The sequence below is a fragment of the Solea solea genome, chromosome 5, assembly GCF_958295425.1.
Source record: "Solea solea chromosome 5, fSolSol10.1, whole genome shotgun sequence".
Taxonomy (NCBI): domain Eukaryota; kingdom Metazoa; phylum Chordata; class Actinopteri; order Pleuronectiformes; family Soleidae; genus Solea; species Solea solea.
In genome coordinates, this window is record NC_081138.1 from 25302473 (window position 1) to 25325704 (window position 23232).

General features: G+C 40.5%; 1 protein-coding gene across 2 annotated transcripts in view; it reads right to left on the reverse strand.

Annotated features, from left to right (window-relative positions):
• The window catches only part of spon1a (spondin 1a), a 94568-nt gene that overhangs the window by 37479 nt on the left and 33857 nt on the right, over window positions 1-23232 (reverse strand). The window contains exons 4-9 of one of the 2 annotated variants that reach the window (XM_058630242.1): window positions 20609-20782; window positions 18789-18895; window positions 13206-13339; window positions 4413-4486; window positions 3846-3968; window positions 51-199 (exon numbers count right to left, since the gene is read on the reverse strand). In XM_058630242.1, coding sequence (XP_058486225.1) covers window positions 51-199; window positions 3846-3968; window positions 4413-4486; window positions 13206-13339; window positions 18789-18895; window positions 20609-20771 — 750 coding nt within the window. In that variant the 5' untranslated portion in view covers window positions 20772-20782. Of the gene's footprint in view, window positions 1-50; window positions 200-3845; window positions 3969-4412; window positions 4487-13205; window positions 13340-18788; window positions 18896-20608; window positions 21115-23232 lie in introns of those variants that run through there. The other variant, XM_058630241.1, reaches the window with a different exon arrangement.

The following is a 23232-nucleotide window of genomic DNA, read 5'->3' on the forward strand; positions in this document are numbered from 1 at the left end:
TATCCTGGTGTCAAATATTCCTTTAGTCATTCAGCTGTAGAAAACCGTACCTTCTGTCTTATCTCCTCCTCCATTTTGACGGGAGAACCCATCTCAGCCACCTGTTTCACTCCTTCGCTGGAGAAGCCGCCGTATTCCCACACCACGTAGTTCTTAGAGTGGGATGCGCCAATAATAGCGGACCAGTGATTGGCACGACCTGGTGAGGACAGACAACAAAATGCTTATTTTGTCACTCTTAATCAGTATTTAATCAGCTATTTATTGCAACTCCAGCAGCTCTGGAAAGGGAAATGTTGTACATCAGTTCTTTGGTCCATCAGTTATAATAAGACATGGAGTACAGCTGCTCAATTAGCACTAATGGGCTCAAGGTGTGAGAGAAACTGGTTGCCTCCTTTATTATCCCTCACTTTCATATTATCCCCCTACCTCATATGTTATTTTGTACATGGACATGGAAAGACGTCCAGCTTCGTTAGCCTGAGAGCACTGATGATTTTACAGCTCCAATATACATAAAACATGTACTTGATTCCTGGTGGCAAGTCTACATCTTCACTTTTAACGTCATAAAATTCACTGATTGAATTGAGAGATTACCGTTGCGTTATAGGTAATGAAATCTTTTACATTTACAACTGCACCATTTTAAATCTCTTTAAACAAAGTGGGCTATGTCAGTGAAGGTTCATTAAAATGTAGTGTACTGTGTGTAAAAACCTGCTTTGAGTCATTTTTGAATTTGTCGAATATTAAACATGCATTAATGAAAAGTTCACATTCAAAATTGTAGGATCGCTGTGCAGTTGCAGTTATTGTGAGCTCCCACTCCATGACGGACTGGTGTCTCCAAACTAAGTTGTATCATGAAAACACAAATGAGAAGTGGCACAGGAAATTACTTCCCCTTTTTTTTGCTTTTTCTTCTTTTGCCCTGAGATGGACCTGTGTTGTAATCCTGTTATAGGTTTCCATGCACTCCCTTTCCTGGTCTCTGATCGGCTAGAGTTGGTGCCAATTCCAGCCTGCTGGAAATCCAATTAGCTTATCTATTTGAAGCATCATAAACACTAGCACCTTATATCAGATACGTTGCCGAAAAGAAGCAGCTTTAGTCAGAGGACTAGAGGTGTGTGTGTGTGATAAATGGTAAAAAGGTTCACCACCCCTGGCAATGACCTGATCTGGCTGTGTTTTTAACTGCGAGATCGTGAATGCAGTCAGCTAAGTGGCTGATAGCAGGTTGCTGTAATCTGGCATAACAAACTGTTTTCTACTCCAATGGAACAGATTTGCAAGACCTGAAAAAAGCTGGGGTTTATAGTTAGTAAATTAATGAAGGTGACGTCAACAGTACAAATCCAACATGTCTGTCGTAAAGCAGAAAATGTAACGAGGACCAGGATTAAGAAAATTATATATTATATATTTTTCAGTTTTCCACATTTGAATTGTAAAGACTTATCAGTCTTTGAAGGTATAGAATCAGATTTGAAAAAGATAAAGGTTACAGAAGTAGAAGATGACGTCTTTTGACTCACAGTTCTAGTCCAATTAGTCCAATCATGTGGTGTTGGAAAAGGTAAGGAGACAAGATGGAAGGTCACGGTTATTTTGGTGCATAATTTCAATCTGCGCTCTATTTGTTTAGATATAGACCGATATGAGATATGACAGGGTATATCTTTGTTTGAAACATTATAGAGGCTTCTCTCCCTTGCTTCTACTAGTGCTGGGCAATATACCGGTTCATACCAGAATGATATTCATTTTGCGTATACCACAAGACAGGTATATGAAAAATGGAATGTAGTGCAGCAAATCACCGTTTGATGAGGGACCCTTTTCACTGACGCACCACACATGCTTCGAGCTTGGCTGAATAAGTAGCTGTGGCAGTAATTGCAGGATTGAGCAATTTACTCCAAATTAGCAGAAAACATGTTAAGTGACACACACATACTCAAATGTGCCTCTCTCTCGCCTGGAGCACTCACTCAAATTGCCGTTGAATACTGTGAAACTGTTAAAATTGAGATTTTTGATCATACCGCCCTGCACTAGCTTCTACAAATCCTAAAAAAATAGCTTGGGTTGAATAAAAATGCTCACAATGGGGACAAAAGAGAGAGAGGAAATAGAACTGTCAAGGTTCTAGTTGGCCCCTTTTACACTGAATTTTTGGTCTGAGAATGTGTGTCTCTAAAGCGGTCAATAGCTCCGGCATATGAAGGACATATATTAAAAATAGAATAATGACGTGTAACAGAGTGGCTAAATTATGGATCTTAATAATAAAAAAAGCCCTAGAACTGCTTGCAACAATTGCAAAACCATACAATTGGGACATATTATCATGTGTTTACTGTATTGTATTATATGAATATTAATGTTGAGTACAATCTGTGTAGTGTAATAATAAATAGTTTCCTAGGATATGACTTTGTGCAAGGAGAAATCCAACTGTAGTGTCTTTAGAGTCAGGGTGGAAAAGCACACATCTCTGCTATCGTCTTTTAAGTTCATCAACCTCCACTGTGCGTGTGCGCGTGTTTGAGTGCAAACACAAGCCAACTACTCCCTCCATGAGACAGTAAATTAGGGCTCTGTTCGATCTCAGGATTTATCTTACTCCACTCTAATCACTAAATTGATTGAACCGGCAAGAGGCTGCGTTAGACACAAGAGCCAGTGTAATCCTTAAGTTTATTCAGATCCTGATAGTATATCTCAAGGTTATATGCACATCACACCTAAGAAGTGGTACTGTCGCTCACCACCCACCCACACAACTATTGTAATGTTATAGGGCTAAACCGCCCACATGTGGGAAACAGTGCAGTCTACAGTCGAGATTAAAGGCTGTATGGAATTAGATTTGTGTCAATATTTTCAAACAGCGCTTTTCACGAAGCAAATAAGCAAATTTCGCAAATAAGATGTCAATTTAATCATTAAAAAATATTATATTTTATTGTTTGAAAATAAACTTGTTCTTTGCGCCATGTTTTTTTGTTTGCGATTCTGACTGTGGGCGGGCCTTAGGAAGCTTCCTGCTGATTGGCTACTAAGTTTTGAGAGTAAAGTTGTCACAGGCTTGGACTTGCTGTCCGTCTGGAACTTGACATCCGATAAAATAATTGTAAGTATCGAACGTTTATAATCTGACAAACGTTACAACACTTAAAATTATAAAGTTCCAGACTGACAGTTGACGAAAAGAACACATCAGGGAGCGCAAAGAACAAATCGGTGTGTTTTCAAACAATAAACTACAATCTTCTTGAATGATTCAATCGATATTTAATTTGCTTCTTAAAAAGTGTTGTTTGAAAATACAAAAACTTTGACCTTTTACCTTAAACGTTGACAATCCAGTGCAATCCAAGTGAAGGTCCTTGGGATATTGTGTTTAAAAGGCCAACATTTTTTTTGCAAGGTGAAATAAAAATGACTGGCTACTGCTGTCTTGAGTGCAAAATGACACACCTGGATTAGCAAAGAGTTCACAAGAAAGTACACAAAATAAAACAATATGCAGGGGCTTTTAGTGAGACTAACTTACTGCTGGTTAAGATACTGTATTTCCATGGGGTTTTATACCATAAGGAATAATGTATCTAAGCAAAGTAATTTTAACAATGTGTGATAGAGATGAGGTGACAAAAGGGAATAGCAGAGGAGTTTATGCTTATGAGAATAGTCTTTGGAATAAACTACATCAAGATTTAATTGTGCAGAAATAGATTATGACAAACAAAAAAGAAAATAGTATTTAACCTGACCTACTCTTTCAAATGTGTGACAGGTGGCACTGAGTTGACAAAAAGGTTACTGCTTACGAGGATAGTCTTTGGGATGAATTTTCTCTGACCAGTTCCCAAAGAAGGTGACTCTGTACTTGGCCGTTCCACAGGCACAACAGTCCAGCAGAGGTTTTTCTGTGGCATTTCCGTACAGGGATTCTGCAGCGAAACGAGGAAAGGGCAGAGGAGTGAAAAACAAAAATAAGTCAGAGACAACAAGAACACAACAAGGGAGGCATTGAGAGATTGCTTATACAAAAAAAGATGAGAATGGCACCCATCAAACAGGAGACGGCAGGTTTAAAAGGAAGAGTAAGGAGGAGACGGAGGGGAAAGGGGAGGATGTGCAGCATGATTCTTTTGATCTGTTGCCCAGCATGGCATCCAATGTCATGCGCAGCCAGTGGGTCAGGTTTATTTACAACCATCAAACTGTCAGAGCGTAATAGCAAATGGAGAATGTCCACATTTCAAATTCTAGAATAAAATAGAGTAAAGAACATGAACAAAACAGAGATGGAGGGAAAGGAAATGGAGCACCTGCAATGTGATTGAGGAAATCCACGGTAAGTCATTGATTCCATGTCAATAAAAGAAGCATACCTCTCTCACACATCCGCTTGGTAAGTGAGCCCTCATCCTGGAAATAGATTATCCTCTTCTGCACAATGCTGGCCCTGAACAGGAAGAGATGGATGCAGTGAGGAGTAGGAATATTTGGGGACAGCACCCGGTTGAAATGTAGGCATAATGGGAAAAATGTGAGACTGAATGTCATGACAGGAAGAGAATGAAGCGGTCGGAGGAGACGTGAGGTGTAAAAAAAACACACAGGCGGGAGAAAATGTGGAAAATATTGGCCTTTAAGATCTGACATACTAACGAGTGTCTTGTGGCAGATGGAAGAGGTGCAGATTTATTCATAATCATCCCCCTGTTTTTTTTGTTTTTCTTTTTTTCCTCTTCAGACGCCTCCTAAAAGTAGGCATCAGAGCCCACAGGGAAATAGCTAAATCGGGCCATATTTCAGGCAGAGGCATTCAGTGTCTCATACAAAGACCACAAAAGATGCGCCAGCATTAAGATGCACATACTGTCTACATACAAATATGAGGTTGAAAAGCTTAGGGAGAGCTGAAATTGCAAAACCTGGCAACTTTTTATTGAAGAATGTCCCCAAGGTTCTCTCAGAGTATTCAAAGAAATGCACAGACACACAACAGAGTAGACTTTGTACTGAACCGATAAGAAGTGATTTATAGACAGAACAGAAAACCTTCCCATATAGTGAGGTAGAGGGATGGTTTGCGCTAGAATAATCTGCGAAAAGCTCCATTTCCACTGGTTATGACAGCAGGTAATGACAGCAAAGATCATTGACTTTACCTCTGCTGTGTAGAAGCTGACGCTACACCTTATACAACACAATATTATGAGGTGCGCCCTCTAAAATCGTTCAGTCGTTGCACTATAATTGTCACTGGTCTCTGTGGTCATTTCTTGTGTGTTGCATTTTCCGCTTCTGTCACAGCAGTTTACTTTTGGTTCTTGTTAGCGAGTTCATTTGGTTAAAATCAAAACGGTGTATAGGCACCAATTTTGGTGTAGCTGGTGTGTGGCAACATACACACTGTTTATTTGTTAAAAGCATTACTTTTGCTAAGTTTTCAGGCCAAGCTGTGAAAAAAGAAAAAAACGCTGGCCACAGTTAACAGCTACTGTGCAGTGTACCCGAATGGTCCTGTGATATACATTTTCAGGTCTGTTAGTATGAGCAGAGATCGATCATGTCTCACATGAAGATAAAATACACTGACTTTGTCTCAAAAGACGACAACGTACAAGTGTACATGTAGCTCGATAGGCTTGTTCTTCTGGGTGGTAGGGAACATTGGTTTGAAAGGGGGCCTTGACATGTAAATCAGTTACAAGCAAACCTTTTCAGAGGCCAGCAAACAGGAAAACAACAACAGAAAACAAGCCTCTGGGCCTGTTACGTTCCCACAAACGCCAGCTTTTTACACCAGCTATGACTGTCCGAGGGTTTCCATGGGGATAACACCCAACAAAGAGTTGCTGGATGGAGACTGGGCTAAGGTCTGATCCAGGTGGGCCCCTTCCAGCTGGACTGTCAAATACCACTTATTCTGTAATATCAAACCAAGCTGAGCTGTGTTGCTGATACCAGAACTGGACCCACAAAGAGAGAACATATTGACATTATTTACTTCCAAATTTGTGAGGACATACAATAAGCCAGTTGGTCAATGGCACCAATACATCTCTCCTAAATGACGTAGGGCATTCTAGGCAAAAAAGACATATTTACAGTCTTTCGTCTCCATGGGGATTGTTCAATAAAGGATTCCAAGACCAATGAGAGACTAGGACGGGGATATGGCAGTGGAGACACGAACAGGTGGGCTGGTCCATTAGAGAGGAGCGAAAAGGAGGATGGGGGGAGCAATACAGAAGAAGATCAACATGTGACCTGTAGACAATTAACTCAGAAGAAGGCTGGTTTCATGCAACCTTTCCTGTGTCACTTCTTGCGTGTTTTTGGGGGTAGACGTATTAATTAGGGGCTCCTCCTGGTGGAAGTTTATGTTTTGTGCTGCTTTTCTGTAGCTGGCCTGTAGCATCTAGCACGTGGCAGTTGAGTGTTTTAAATGCCTGGTGAACAAATTTCCCTCAGGGGACATAAAGTATCTAGCTAGCTATGATAACGCAGGTTATTCTTTTACAAAAAAAAAACACTTTCTCTTCCACATATTCTTACACCTGTAATTAAACTTTTTACACAGTGACTGACACTTTGAATGCATTAACTACAGCATATTCATTTGCACACCGTCTATCTTGAAGACACTGTATTTTCAGTCTGACTCAAACACAAAATTGTCCACTCTCGTGTTTTTCCCCTTCCTTTATAGTTATGCTACACATTTGCATTTGTGATTTTTTTTTTTTTTTTCAACAGTGGAGTAAAAGCAAACACAATTTTCATTTTCCAAAATGGTCTCTCATCGCATAAAATGACTCAATGTGGGCGGCAACAGCACCAGCATCTCTAATTGTGCACAATTTAATTCCATCTCACCCCAATTCCTCATATCTCTCTGCAAGAGAGGAGCATACTGCCTCGCTGCTTGCCCACTTTCCTGGGCTGACCAGACAATCAAGTAGAGTAATGCTTATTTAACATCCAATTTAAATTCTATCTCACTTCACCGGATCCACACCAGTGCTGATCCCAATCACCCCAAAAGGGCAGTGATTTGAGGGTGTGTGTGTGTGTGTGTGTGGGGGGGGGGGGGCTCAACAAAAGCACAATGAAAAGAACAAGATAGATTTTCGTTCATTCTTTGTTCTCGCTGCTCTCTCTACAACCGGAGATTTAATAATTTCCATTTTCTCTGCTCGTGCAACAAGCACAGATTAAATTCATTCATTTGTTTCCCCCTGTCTGTCTGCTCTTGCTTCAAAGAGAAATTACAAAGAGACAATGCATAAAATCACTGCAAAAAAACAAAAAATCAAAAGTGTTTACATTTCATTTGTGTGTGTCAGCTTGACTACAGAATCCTAAAGTCCGCCCCGATCTGTTCCATTATTACGCTGACAGAAATAAACAGGTTCTGACAGCTACATAAGGTTGTGACACTAATCTGATCACAGATACACTCGCTCACCAAGGCAACCCATCAAAAAAAAAAGAACATCACTGCGCTGCCCTTCATATCGCAATCCAGTAAATGACGAATGATTTGCTTCAAATGGAAAGATAAAAGATAAAAGGTGACAACAACGTGTGGATTGTATTCTGATGTGACTCCCTCTGGCTCTGTGGAACAGCCAGGACGTTGCCAGCTACTAGGATTCAGCTGTCACAGCAGCTGCTGATGAGAGTTTCTTCTTTTGTCATGACTGCAGCCTGAACACGATTTTATCAGATGAGCAGAGAGGAAGTCACTTATTTCAAAAACCAATCATTTGATCAGGGGTAGGTGAAAAATGAATCCTTAATTGTTAGGCCTTGTGTGAAGAACAGTTGGAGGTTGAAGGAAAGCTGGGGAAATAAAAATTTGAACAAGTTTGACATTTTGAGGGAATTTTCTTTCTGTTTTTTTTAGGCAGAACTGGCTGCATCTTGTGTCAGGTAAATTCAATCAACACTGTATTGTACCAGTTGTAGCCAAGTAGCAAATTTAAAAAAGATCAACAAGAGAAATTAATTCTTTGGCTGGTTAACTTGCTCTGTACTGAGCTGGGGTTCCCTAGCCATTATAAAACTGCAGAGCAATAATACTTAGACCTAAGTATTATTGCTCTGTGCCTGTGCCAAATGAACAAGAAAAACAACCATACAGCTCTGAGGCGGAAGGATAATGTGTTGGCCTGAAAAGAAGAAAACATTTTTTTCAGGACTAGACACTTAAGAGTTCACGACACCAGTTGCAACAATATTTTACAATCACAAATGTTCTTAGTGTGTTAATTGTATTGACTTGAAACTGTGGTAAACAGGTTTACAGTTTCATCCATATAACGTTGTTAAATGTGAACGTTTTTTGGATGTAGGCTGATGAATCGATCAGGCTGACTGATCTCTCAGGTTCTGAAACACTGCGCTCTTATTGACACATTTATCACTGTCTTCATTGACTCGACTCATTTTCCTTGCTGTGTAGAACGACCAGCATGAGCACTGCACTGTGATTGGTCCAAGTCTTTCGTCACGGACCAGATTTCCCAAAGTCTGTGAACAGGGTCTTGAGGGGATGCAAAAGTCTAGTTCTCTCTCTCGGATTATTCGATTAACAATATGCTGAAAGGTTAGAACGGAATTACTGATCAATAAGGCCAAAGGTTTGCTTGCTCAAATGTCACTACACTAGATTAATTTATGTTTGCTAAACACCAAAAATGGTTTGAGAATGATTGAGAATAATGTTAGAAAGAATTACATGTGAAGCAGCTTTGTCATGTGCCAAAACAAGCAAAAAAACATTCAATAATGAGTTAATTATATTTGTATTACCTATTCACTCAGACAGCCAATGTGCAATACCACTTTTCCGACAACTACACAAAAGCGAGTCCTAAACAAATTTCAGCTAGAGTTGCATCAGTGTTTAGTGCAAGGGGGCACCATCAACAACACCCACCAACATGTCAAGGAACAGAATACATTTCACAAAAACGGTATCTCACAAAAAAAGTGAGATACCAGGCACAGAAACAGACCTTGGCAAGGCTTGATTGTACCATATAATGCTGAAAATGACTGGATGTGACCATCAGAGCCTGCACTCTATGTTCAGGGGTTTGAAAGAGCATCGTTGCCTGACCCTATCATCACAGACCAACCTTTGATTGAACCAAACCACCAAGCCCAGTCTTTCCATTAATTATACTGCAGCTGACCTCTACTAGGAAAGAGCAGAATTCACGGGGACAAAAATGTGAGTCATAGGAGATTTCTGACAGAAGCACACATCAAACACACTTCTAATTTCAAGGAATAATGTTGTGTATTTGTACATGTTTTTTTCTTTTTTTTCTTAAAAAAACCATTTTATTTTACAGTGATGCTGCTTTTCTGGGGTTATGAAATGAAAAAGGAAAAGAAAAGAAAAGAAAATAATTTACTCTGCCTGTGGGGGTCGGGAAATTGTGCTCGCTAAAATAATCTACAATATAAGCAATCATATTTTTATGTCCATATTTGTTGACAATATGTAGTTTCACTGATGCTATGGGCTTTAGAACACAGCCACGGTGTACAACAGTGCTTCTGCCTCTGAAGAGTTTTCATAAAACAAGAGTTATAAAAAGGGGGAGGCCATATCCCCAAACACCCACAAAACATGAGAGAGCAGATCCTTCGGTGCCGTGTCCAGACCACAAACACACATACAGACACGGAATATGTTGTGTCATTCAAGATGAGAATAATATAAATATAGTCAGTAAAAAGGAGTTGATAATCTTCTTGCCCACAGGATTTTATGGACTCTCCATTAGACCTCATTGGTGCGTTGCATCGGGAGACAAATCTCAGAGATGAGCTCCATTATTTGTTGAACGTCTCACACGGTGACAGGTGAACCTTGGCAGGACAGCCTAAAGTATGTATAAAAGGCTTATTATTCGAAGAATATGAAAAGCAATTATACTGTAATAATATATAATAATCAAGTCATAAACACCGTCCTATACAGAGGTTTTCTGCTTCTACTTTGTGAATAACTCTGAGTTGATAGCCTATATACAGTATCTACATCTATATAAATAGATATATATACAGATGTAGTATGCAGTAACAGACATACTGATCATTATAATCCTCAAACAATGCTGAGGGGATAATAAAAACACCCCACTAAATCTGTCAATTATTTATAGGAGTTGCACCTCTTCAATCAATAACAATATATTAAGACTGTTGTTGTGTTGCAGCTGAGGTATACGATACCATGTCATCTTTATGACTGCCAGGTAAGTCCAATAACTGCAGCAAACACTCACTGTTAGCCTGTAATTGTGAGTTTCAGAGGCATCACCTATGAACTCCGAGCTTCTCTTTCTCTCCCTCCGTCATTGTCCGTGCGCTGATATTACTGCACTTTCATGTGCCTCTTTCTAGGCTGTGTGCGCTCTCAATTTTTTCCCTCCATCCATGTGCTTAACTGAATACAATATCGCCATCATTCCACTGGTCTCTATGAGGAGAGCAGATGTGAGTTAAGGCATGGTCTGCTGTGGCAGGGGAAAAAAAAAACCCTGCAGCACCAAAGGGAAGATGAAAACAAAAAGGAGAGGGATGAAAAGAGGGAGGAGAGAGCAAGGAGCAGACATAAAGACTGACAGAGAGAGTGAATGGAAGAGCTAAGGTTATTGAAAGGGCAGGTCATGAAGACACATCACAAAGATAAGGACAAGGGGAAAGGAAAGCACAGGGACAAAGAAAAGGGAAACTTATCATTTTCCTCAATGGGGTTGCAGCAAAACACTGATATGTGTTCTCCTCCTAAATTGTAAGACCGAATTACTGAAACGCTGATACCAAATATTGATATTTTTATTTTAAAACGCAGCAAATTAAAGAGATTGCCATGCCAATTTAACTCAGTTATTGCAGCAACGACGGTAATGTGAAGTTAAATGGCTTAAAGAAGAATAACCATGGACAGTGGTGAAAACAATGTAGCTCCAAATCGTGTTCTTAACCTTTTGAGGGGCTTTATATTCTTCAGTAAGACAGATATCATGATATATTGCTATGTCTAGCAATATACCGTACCATACCATAACATGAAGCAAAAACTGATAAACCAAAGTATAGAAGACCGCAGAATCACTGTCTCATGAAATAGATACAGAAAATTGATTTTTAGCCAATGTGTGATGTATTTATTTATTTATGTTCATATTTTTGGAGGAGCCGCTTGACCATACGTAACTTCACTTTGTGCCCACTTTAAATTTGTATTCAAAATATACACCACAAAGCTAAATAGGATTTATCGATCTCCATTTTTTGAAGAATGCTTCACAACTACAGGAGCTACAGTCACTGTGGGCCATGTATCATTTGTATAGCATTAAGTCCCTATTCTAAACTGTAACAATCCCAAAACAGCATTCATTACTCAAAACCACAGCCTTTTTTTTGTCTCTACCTTGAGAGACGATGCAACAAAGAAAGCCACTTGGCAATAAACTCCATAAGCATTGATCAGAAGGTCTTGTGAGTCACAGCTCCTCAGTATCTCTCTACCTCCTGTACCCTCATTATTTCCCAACAGAGCCGGATTAATCAACAGATTTCCTCCATGATGTGTCTTCGGCTCAACACGACTTCCCTTCTGTGTACAAGCAAGCCCAGAGGATATGCAGCACAGGAATTGATTGGTGTCAGTCAATAGTATATATAATAAAGGTAATGAATACTTTATGAAGCCAAGTGGGAATGAAAAATTGATAATACATTTGGAATTTAATGGCTGGGGGCTGTGTGATGAAACAGAGTTACATAGGGTATGCATAGATTTCATATATAGTGGTAGCATAGCTCGACTCCAGAGCAACATAGCACTATACGTTAAACCTCTGGGTAATGGAGTTCATTAGAAAACATTTAATTAAAAAAGGATTTAATTAAAAAGTTACAAACTTCTCCATGTGAAACTCTGTCTCATATTAAAACTAATTTATAGCTGTATCAGTGTTGTCAGTGTATGAATAACTTCATAAATCCAACGACTATGAACCATTTTCAAATTGAACTACCTAAACGACAGCTCTCTCAATGACAACATCATGGGTCAACTCTACTACATTAGTGTTTGAAAGTTCAGCAAAGTTGGAGCTAGTGCAGGGCGGTATAACGGTTCATACCGAAAACCTGATATAGATTTTTCATATACCGCCAGTATAAGACCAGTAGGTAAGGGCTTAGCTGAAGAAGTTACTGTGGTCGTAATTGCAGCGGTGAGCAATTTACTCAAATGCCTAATCACAAAATACGTCTGAGAGTAGCACTAATGTATGTAGTTGTGTATGCTCCCTCTCTCGCTCTGCCACTCACTCAATACAAGCACACACACACACACACACACACACACTTAACTGCGCCTCTCGCTGGAGCACTGCAATTATGAAAAATACCATGATATATATTTTCTTTCATACCACCCAGCACTAGTTGGAGTAGGAGATTGCAACGTTGCCATCCGTGTTTTCCAGAGCATATCAGTTATTTACCATTTAAAGCTGGGGGTAGATATTTTGGCGTTATTAATAATTCCATAATAATAACCTTTCAGTTTAATGTAATTTAAGTAACATGAGAGGCTCCACCTCAAGACTCTTTTTCAAGTATCTGTAAATTCCTGCCCTTGACTTGAGGAAGGGATAACAAGCTCAATAAAGCATTTGTCAATATGGGGGCTAAAGCCTACTGCTCCACTGACTCCCACAGAAGATGAGCTTCCGTGGAAGTGACATTTTTTTTGCCACATTTGTCCAATCACCATTGAGCTCACTGCAGTGAAAAAAACTATTCTGTGCCGTCCCAAAGAGAACAGTCGAAGCTGAGCTTCAAGTGGTTTAATGCAGACGCTGCTACGGGAATACGAAAATCACGTCATCAGCATGATAAACTGCTGATTCTGAACGAAATATAAGTGACACGTTTGGTATTGAAATGTAAATAAAACGCAGTACATATTTGACGACATTTTAGAGAAAGCTGAGCTTCACTTCGCTGTTTTAGAGCAAACACCACTGATATTATTAACCCACCACCAAGAGGATAAAGTGTAGCATTTGCCCTAAGGACCTGCCTCTGCTAGCGCAGGCTCAGGATCAATTGCTGTTTACAGTACGTACTTGAGGAAGACACAGCCGGAGCCACTCGGGGGAGCAGTCCAAAACACCTGGATGCTGGTGCGTCGGCGGGGAGTGCTCTCGGTCACTGCAGGGGGGCAGTTGGTCATATACTGTGTTTCGTCCTCATCAATTATCTGTACAGCAGATAAACACACACACAGATATTAGTGATAGAGCTCTTTCACCTCGAGAGCTCTTAAAAGACCTGAATGTGATTCTATTCATTAGGTGATCATTGTCAGCTCAAGCCCCTTCAAACAAACTGCAATTAGTGGCAACACATTTTCAGGACACATCGAGGACAGATAAAAATAATGAAATAGCAACTGCAGTTTAAAGCTGGTGTGTGCCATACAAATAGAAGAGTTATCTATTTTAATGTTCCTAACAATTTGTTTCAGGTACTGTTCTCTATATTTTTAATTTCATATATTCCTCTTTTTAGTAATTGTCTACATAGACTATTTTACAACTAGAAAGACAGACATTTGCGAAGCATTTCATCACATGCGTATTTTTGCACAAGACAATAACACCTTTGTTTTAACGGAACATAATAAATTAAAACAAAACGGTAATGCAAAATTTGGTTGCCATTTGTCTTTATGTGATACTGATCAGTTACCGGTGAAGTACAATACTGGACTGAGGTGTCTCATATACACTGTATAGATCCCCTTTATGGGTCAAAAGATTTGGTGGGTCATGAAATGATTAACTGGATAAGAGAGATAAGGAAACACAGGTTCTGCTTTGGCAACTTCATTTCATGTGAAATGATGTGTATAAATGGTGCGCTGTTATCTTTCCCTGTCTGATTCAAATGCAACAGCTCACATGAAAGTTTAGAGGGGAAAACCCTCCTTTTGTAGAACCGCTCATAAATCTAGAGAATCTGACAAACGGTCGCAAGAAGACAAACCGTCTTTTCATGGATTCACCAGTCAGAGTGGTTGTGAACCAGACAGAGAATAAAGAAAATTCATTTGTCAGATGCTTGTGGTTGGAAGTGAAACTCTGTCACCGTCATTTTATGCTGAGCTTCTTCAAACCTTCCAGCGCAGTATAATAGAGCTGATTCAGGGACATTTAACGCCAAACAGCCAGGTGATAAATCCAAGGTAGTAAATGGGTGACACGTTTCACTCTGTTGCCACTTTCCATATTGGGAGTTGAATAAGAAAGGGTCAGAGCTGCAAACTGACACTGTGTGGATTATCCTGGTCAAATCATTGAAAATCAAATCTTACAATAATGAGATCAATGATGAAGTTAACATCCAGGTACTCGATTAGAAAAGACTTAGCCCAGAGGAACGGTGGCCTCTCGACTCAGACACACACCCGAGATAATAAGTTCCTAATTGATTTTAACTAGACAGAAAATTAGGAGGAGCAGGTTGCAGCCGGCAAGCTAATGTTCTCTGCTATGAGGCCAGGGATCGGTTTGATAGGAACGTTCTCACTCCATAAAGCCGTCAGCCGAGAATTTCCTTTGTCAGGCCATGTTATGAATGAGTTTCCTCTGAAAGTGGACTGTGTGTGTGTCTGTGTGTGTGTGTGTTTGACGGATTATACCCACCCCCTCCTCAATGTTCCCATGGTTTCTAACAGGCCGACCTGACTGGACTACACACGTTCCAACAAATCAAGTCTCACATTAAAGCTAGGGTATGTAAGTCTGGAAATGCTGGCAATAACAGTCTATACCCTGACACCCCCATGCACCCTCTCGTCAAAGCCCTGATCCCAAAACACCAGAGGTTGTCCGCCGAAAACCTGGGAATTTCATTTCCATCACTCACAAACCTCCAGGCACGGGCAGGGTAAGCGCAGGTAGGCAGGTCAGTTCAGGTACGCCATGTGGTCTGAAGGAAATCACTGCGAGGGCTACGGACACCACCATTTGCTTGGGTTTTTTTGGAACGAGTATTTCAGTTAACAGGACTTTCAGAAACAAATGACTAACCCTAGGGTTAAGTACTATCTGCAAAAAGCAGCGTCCCAATTGCCTCACAATGAACTATAAACCATTTCTTCTTCTTTTATGTCTAATTCCATGTTTTAGAAAGACAGAGTGTACAAAAAAGAGAAGAAAAAAACTGTGCTTGAGAACTGTTTTTTTTTTTTTTGGTTTCTGGTTCTATGCATGAATGTGTGTGTCAGAGTAAGTGCCTGACTCAACAATAGCTGTTGGTCGTGACCTATCCGGCCCTGTGAGCTACATGTCAGACGTCTAGTGCTGTTTTTGTTGCAGACTATGCGTGCGGGATCACAATGTGGAGTCGGTTGCACTCATGATGTCTGATTCTACACTTGAGAAGTAATGTCTCATCAGACATCGCAGGCATTGCCGCCCCCAAAAACTCACATTCACACAAACACGGACACAGAGGCAGTTGACCTCCCCAGAGAGCTCAATAAAAGTGCTTTTCATCAAGTCAGGATCTGTCCCCGAAATGGCTGAGATGTAGCACACCAGCAGATTTCCAATGAGCTGTATGTTAAATAAAGCCTGACGTCTTCTGTTGCAGCTTCTTTTCTTTTTCTATTCTCTCAATGCCTGGACGCCAGCCCACCCGGAGCTCTTTCAGAATGGCGGAATGGCATGTGTGCATGCGTGCGTGCATGCTGATATAAAGGCCTGAGCAGGTGATGAAAGAGGAATATCTCTTTGGACGGCGGTTTATTTCTCACTACTCTGTCATGTGCAGCTTTTCACTACACAGGTGACGATCCAAAACTGACAAAGGGACCTGCTCCGAGTCCTGAAAGTTAGCAGGAGTCAAACAAAGGCAGATAATGACATACCAACTCTCTCTATATTTGATGCCGACATAAAAACGTCGAAAGGCTATAGCCATACATCTGCGTGCCTGAGCGTTCTCTGCGCGCTCATCATACCATCTCCTCCGCGTGGAGCAAAGTGACTTCATGAGACTAAATGATGTAGTGTTTCCCCTCTTGACTCCTGACGTTTAGCACCCTGTCAAACCGCACAATGCTCTGCTGTATAGCCGAGGATCGCATCCAAGGCTGGCACTAAATAATAACAGCACGGAAATCAATTGCAAGGGCAAATAAAACAGGAAAAATACCTCGCAGGCTTTAACGCCGGGTAATGAGATGTGAGGTGCACACAGGACAAAATAAAATGTTCCCTTTGTTTATGTCTTCCCACACACAAGGTGCAGGTTCACAGAGAGTGCCAGTATGACAATATCAATGATCAGAGCAGCCTGGGGGCAGCTAAGCAAACCTCCCATTGAACTGTACGCTATGCAGGTTCAATAACATAATCCAGTTTTATGTGGGACGCAAGTGAAACTGACAAGAGACAGATAAAGAGAACGCTACACATGCTGCCAAACCTATTTAACAACTGCTCCTTCACAGGATCTGGTTGAAGAAAGCAGGATTTAGGCTTAATTTAAAACTGGCCGCCTGTAAGTCATCTTCCTATTAGGTACGCTGCGTCATGACATACCCGATATACCCGAACGCAATGTAGTAAACATTGTGTTCGTCTGGAAAGGTAAGCAGAAACACAAATGACGTGCCACCCCTTCCCATCAGCTCTCTCTCCTCAAAGCTTCACCCCCGAAACACTTGTCTGTGTTAAAACTGCTGTGAATTTTGGCTCCACTTTCTTTGCCATTTTCCTGTGACTCACTTGCTGACTTCTAATTATTGTCTCTGCTTCAGTGGTATTTTCCTCTTCTGCTTGTTGTGAAGACTCCTGTCAAAAGCAGAGTGCTCACAGATAGGCAGGGTGTTTTTTTTTTATTATTTGTTGACAGCTATTGGAACATTATCGGACACATCTTTAACAAATTACTTAATGAGAGTTTCAGAAACAAATCGCAAACGCTCACTTTAACTAAGAATACAAGTATTTAAGCATTTCTCTAATACATGGGAACTTGAATATGTGATCAGTTGCCAGTTTGTTTTTTTTTTTTTTTTAAATCCCTTGGAAACAGGATATCATTTCATCCACTGGAGCTGTATGAATTTCATCAAGCAGTTTGAGTCTTTACTTGGATGAAATAAACATTGGCAGGACATTGCAAGCGAAAAGGCATGGAGGCGAAACAAGAACCAGTGAGGATGAATTTATTTAAAGCTTATGAATGTAAAATAAAATTCAGTTTTTTTTTTGCTCATTATACAATCCAGTTCTAAAGACGTGTGTCAAAACCAGATCTACAATACCTGTGTATTACTTTAATCACTGTATTATACGAGTATTATGCCTCCTCTCTCTGCACTCACACACACACATACCACATGCACAAATCTATTCCCTGTCTCCCTGCCTGTCAGCTCCTCACGCTGCATTACAATTACAAAAGACTTCACATAGTTGGCCCTTATCACATGTGCGTAACAGCACCACTCTCGCTGCCTTCTTGCTCTTCTTCCTTTCACAGACTGTGTCCTCCTCCTCCCCCTCTCTTTCTCCAGTTGGACTTTCCTTTATGCAATGCAAATCAGCCTAAAACTGAACACTTCCTACAAACATGAATTGCATCCCCTGTTTGTGAGAGCACAACTCCTCAGTCTCTGAAGAAGCACTTCTCGGGACCCGGCAAAGCACTACTGTGTGCAGCTGAGCTGAGAATATGCTCTTTTCATATGCTATTCCAAGCCTATTACAGGAGGTGAGGTGAGAAAAATCACACTTTGACATGTGAAGAGAGGAAGGTGCAGAGGAAAGGGGGGAAAAAATGTCAAGACCCCTCAATCTGATTTTGGGCGCATACAAACAAAAACAAGTCCAGGAGAATCCGCTTAAGTGTTTTTTTATAGTGTTGTTTTTCGTCCATATGCAACCAGTATTTTGGGAGAATTTAAATGTTTTGTTTTTGAGGGATTATTTGAAAACAGGTCCCAGACTGGGAAATGCCAACCTTGCGTTTTCTCATCTACAACCGATATATGATGATGTCATAGCCGCACATCTCCCCATCTCTCTCTGGAAACTGATTAACATAATATTGTGGGGGAAAAAGGTACAGAAAAGAAAACAATTTTTGCTTTGTTTATGTTTTTTATTACATTTTTCTCCAAACCTTATTCTACTAAAACACACCCAAACATAAACAGACCAAACTCTCCTACTTGATTAGTATTTCTTTCCTTTCTTGTCCATTTGTTTTGTTTTACTTCAATAAAGGACCTGGCTTATTTTGCTTGCTTTCGTTGTGGGTTTTTTATTTTTATCTTGCAATGTTTTGCTCAATTTCTCTCCTCTTAGATCACATTACCCGGCTATGTTCTGTGTTAAAGTTTTAACGTGTACATTTGTTTGTACACACTACATTGGTGAATACAGGGGTTTGAAAATAAACAAATAAAAAAAAGAATGCATTGCGTCCCCAACAGATGGGATGGGTTCAAACTAGAAAAGGGGGCGGGTATTACCGTGGACAATACAAAAAGTTCAATATACAGTATATCAATGTCATGTTTATGCACTGAAAAACATGGTTTGAAGTATAACCTTAGTTAACCTTTTACCTTAAAAAAATCACAATAATTACAGACTGCATCAACATCTTTATCTCCAGCACTATCTTACCTGGAAATTTCCAGCATAGTCCTCGTCCTTGTCTCCTTCCTTGCCCTCCTTCAGAGCAATAAGTGTGAACCCTCTGAAGTAGGAGGAGCTGGAGGCAGTCACACTCACTAGATGGAAGTAAACAGAGAGCAGCCATCAACAGTCAAAAGTGGAAACAGGAGACTTTAATGGGCCTCACTTATCATCTGCATGAGAAGTGTTGCATTTAGAAAAGAAAGAACACTACATTTGTTAAGCTCTGGTGGATAAAATAGAAATGTTCACTATTAAACGTTTTCACAGGCTCTCGAGGATCAGATAAGCGCAATTATAATGACTCATTCTCCAACCGTTAACAGTATTTCGACAACACGCTTTTACAGATTGTGTTTTTTGCTCACTTTGCAAATCCAGTGGAGCACACAAAAAAAACCTCTACATTTACTTTGGGAGGAAAATTAATTTTGTGCACTTGACAACTTTATCATCATCGGGAGATATGACGCGAAAGTAACTCATTTCCTGGTGATAAAGGTTTTAATTAAAGAAGATGCAACTTCCTGGTTCCCTCTGAGTTCACACGCTTATAAACTGTTTGTATAATATTATAATATATATATATATATATATGCATCAATCAGCCCTCACCTTCACACCATGTTATCTGCTTTACATTGGCGGCTTATCAGTGTATAGCTTCCTTTTGAATATTTTTGTGTGTGCTTCGGGTTATTCTACATAAAAATGTATACATATGATATTTAATAACTGGATATAGAAACAAACCGTGAATTTAACGGCAACATACGTAGAACCACACCTAATTAACTAATGTCACAGTGTAAAATGTTGTTGTTGTTGACTTCAACTTCACTTGAAGTTACTAGTTAAGTAATATACCAGACCTTTTCATTCATTTAACTAAGTCTTGGCTGCTTAACTCACTTGTGTACTCTATGTGTACACAATGCAGAATGTCTCTGTGTGTGTGTGTTTACAAAAAACTTATAAACCACAGGAAGTGAGGACATTTTTGTGAACGTAAAGACAATTTGGCTGGTCATCACATTCTGTCATACCTTAAAATGGCTGTTTATGGGTCAATAATTAGGCTTAGGCTAGGGTTAGGTTCAGGGTTAGCTTAGTTGTGATGGTTAAGGAGTGTCCTCATTAATAACACTGTACAAGAATGCGTGTGCGTGTGTTGCATGGGAGTGTGCGTGCATACTTGCATTTGTAACCTCTTCAGGACCTTCTCTGACACAATCACTGACCTGGTCAAACTAGTTTAACGCTGATACCCTTACCAGGTTAAGGTTAAATGCATTACCTGGTTAATGGTCAAGAATAACGCTTTCTTTAGGTTGCCTAATGGGAGTGATTGAGGTGTCCAACCAAGGTGCAATGATTTTGCTGGGACCTGAAGCCTTTCAGATGGACAAAGCAGATGTCCATGTGTCATTCACTGTCCCCAATAACATCTTTTTTCATAAACAATGGAATCAGGGACTGTCGTTTTTTTGAATTATTACCATATTATTATTAAATAATACGGAAAAATGTGCTTTAGATAAAGAATTTAAAACTTAAATGATTGTATAATATGTAGGAAAGTATTTAATTACTTGTGTGTTCAAACTGAGTTCGGATTTGAAATATTTTTTAAAATAAATGTCCCTTACCGGCATACATGCAAGACCCAAAAAGTGTCAGAAGTAGACTCTGACAAAACTTATTGTGGAGTTTGAACAGCTTAGTGTCTCCAGACCACCGAGTGTTTGACAAAGCGCACGCTGTGCCAACAAAAGCGCAGCGCGTAAATCCGTCAGACAAACACCAACCTCTGTATGTGCTCCCTGGCTGATAGCTGTCGGGGTCTCCCTCAACGCGCAGGCGAAATTCGTTGTTGTCCTCCCTGCGACTGTTCTGAGCCCGTAATATCCGACTACAGTAGCCGTCCGCCTTCCCGACTCTCTCGGATGGCTCCTCGGTGGACGCAAACATGCTGCTGCCCGCTGTGGTGGAGATAAAGCAGAACAGGAGCACAGCGCGTGAATGGAACCCAGTTGGAGTCATCGTGGAGGGCTTTTTTTTTCTTTCTTTTTTGCGATACGATGAGATGAGAAATCTTGTCTGATGTGGAGGAGAAACGTCTCCCTAAATGAAAACCCAACTTGCAAACTGCTGAAGTGGACTTGCGCTCTGCTAGGAGGGAAGATCCATCCTGGTGTGAATGAAAGAGGGAGGGAGAGAGAGTGGGAAAGAGGAGGAGGTCTGACTGAGCTGATGCGCCGCTGTGCAGTCGCTCTGCGCACTGAACAGGATGGCCAAGCGAGGAGCGAGTGCTGTTTCTGTCTCCAAGGCCACAGCAAGTGAAGTGAAGAATACTCTTAAACACACTGAACACGCACGCACACACACACACACATTTCTACCAATGAGTGCTGCTGACTCAGAGAGAGGGAAACATGTCTGACAAATATGTGCGCGTGTGTGTGGACACAAACCCAAACAAAGAAATTAATAAAGCTTGCTAAACGGTTGTCTAGGCGACTAATTAAACATCCCTTCAGTCACATGAGTATGTGGAATTCATTAGCCGCTTTACTCTCTTTACTGCACACACGTCAGCTGATTAAATGTCAACATTTGCATGTGCAGAGTGTGAGCTTGCACCTGATTTAGCACATCAATGATAGATAGATAGATAGATAGATAGATAGATAGATAGAACTAGTATCTCAAAATCTGCTCCATGTGTTGTAGTGATATTTTTTAACAGACTTTCCCCCTGACTTTACTTTCTAGTGTCATCACAGGCAGCGGGGACTTAAGGGACTTAAGGGGCTGCAAGCACAGGGGACCCTTAGGGACTCGACATGAAATCAAACAGTGCTTTCTTCTATTGCAGTTCATGGTTCATACATTGTCGCTTTGAATTTAAGAAGCTTTTAGTAGCTTGCCATATTGGCATGGGGCCTCATTATGGAGGTTTCAGACCTTATTGTTAGAGTATCCTACATTACCAGTGATAAATGTTGCTGTTGACTCACACAGAACGCAGATGAAATGCTCTACTTCTCTTTATTCTCTCAGTTTTCTGCTTAGTGATCCATACACGCCACAACTTACCTTTATAAACTTGTTTAGAATCAGAAGGAGCACCTTAGAAATCTAAAACTACACAACTGATTATGGCCAAGAACTCACCATTAAGCAAAAACTTCCCACGACATGAAGCATGATAAGTGATGATTTGATCAAGACATTCATGCACGTCGGCTGTCCGTCTTCATTATTTCATATCCAGTACTGATTTATTGATTGACAGTTTCAGCCGTTCACAGCTACTAAAATCAAGCATACATTGTGAAGCCCCGTAGAAGCAGCTTGGTGATTCAGTGCTGGATTCAACATCTGAATTTCACCCAACGTTTACACAATGCAGCACATATAAAGCTTGCATCTTTTTAAAATCAAATAAAGTCCTTTTTACAACCACATAGCCATCAATAAAGTTTTGTCCCAAAGAAATAAAGACGATGTCTGAAGCCATCTGCCTACTCTTGCAGTGCAAAATCAAGAGTCTTTACCACATACTGCAGAGACATACAGTACTACACAATGCAGAAAAGATAGCCAGGAGTTAGCAAGGCAATCACAGAAAAATGGCAGCAAAAGTGGAGCCACGATCCGCAGTCCACAACAGACAAAGACGTCCAGTGTTTTGTGGGCGGAGCTTTGACATGGAGGCCAACAGAAGAGGGTGGGTTGTATCTTTGCAATTTTTCAAAATATAGCCTGCTATTTCCAGCTTCTCCACAATTACTGACCCTGGCTTCTCGAGTGAAATCAGAACATGGAGACCATGAAAGGAAAAACACAGTTCAGGAGAAAGATTTTTTTTCATCCAGGTCCAGTCATTTGCCTTATTTTGACCAATTAGGTCTCTTTGTTCTTTGCTGCCTCCAGTCCTGTCTACCTCATCAGTTGCCCGTCTGTTTTCTCTCTTTTTCTTTTTTCTGCCATCCTCTTTCAGAAAATTGTCTCTCAACATTAGATGAAATAATGACACGATGTGACGGTTTCACAACACAACGACATGCATGTGAAATGATAAACGCCAACATTTTCTACGTTATGACATTTCCTTGCAACAATTCTGGTTTATTCCAGCTTTCAAACAGGTCAGCAGGCATGTAATGAGAATGTAACCACTTCTGATGGGCACTGACAAATAAAGAGGCTATGCTCTGTGCACCTCCTGTGGGGTTGATGGATGGATGATGCTGGAGGAGAGGAACAGAGGGTGAATAGCAGAACGCTGCACCAGCAGGTGTCATGAAAGCATTTCGTCTCACAGGCCTGCTGAGATGAATCTCTTCACCACCTTCGGTCCTCAGGTTATTCTCCCTCCCTTTCCCAATTCTACAATATTCAACAACATCAGCAAGCCACTGGTAGC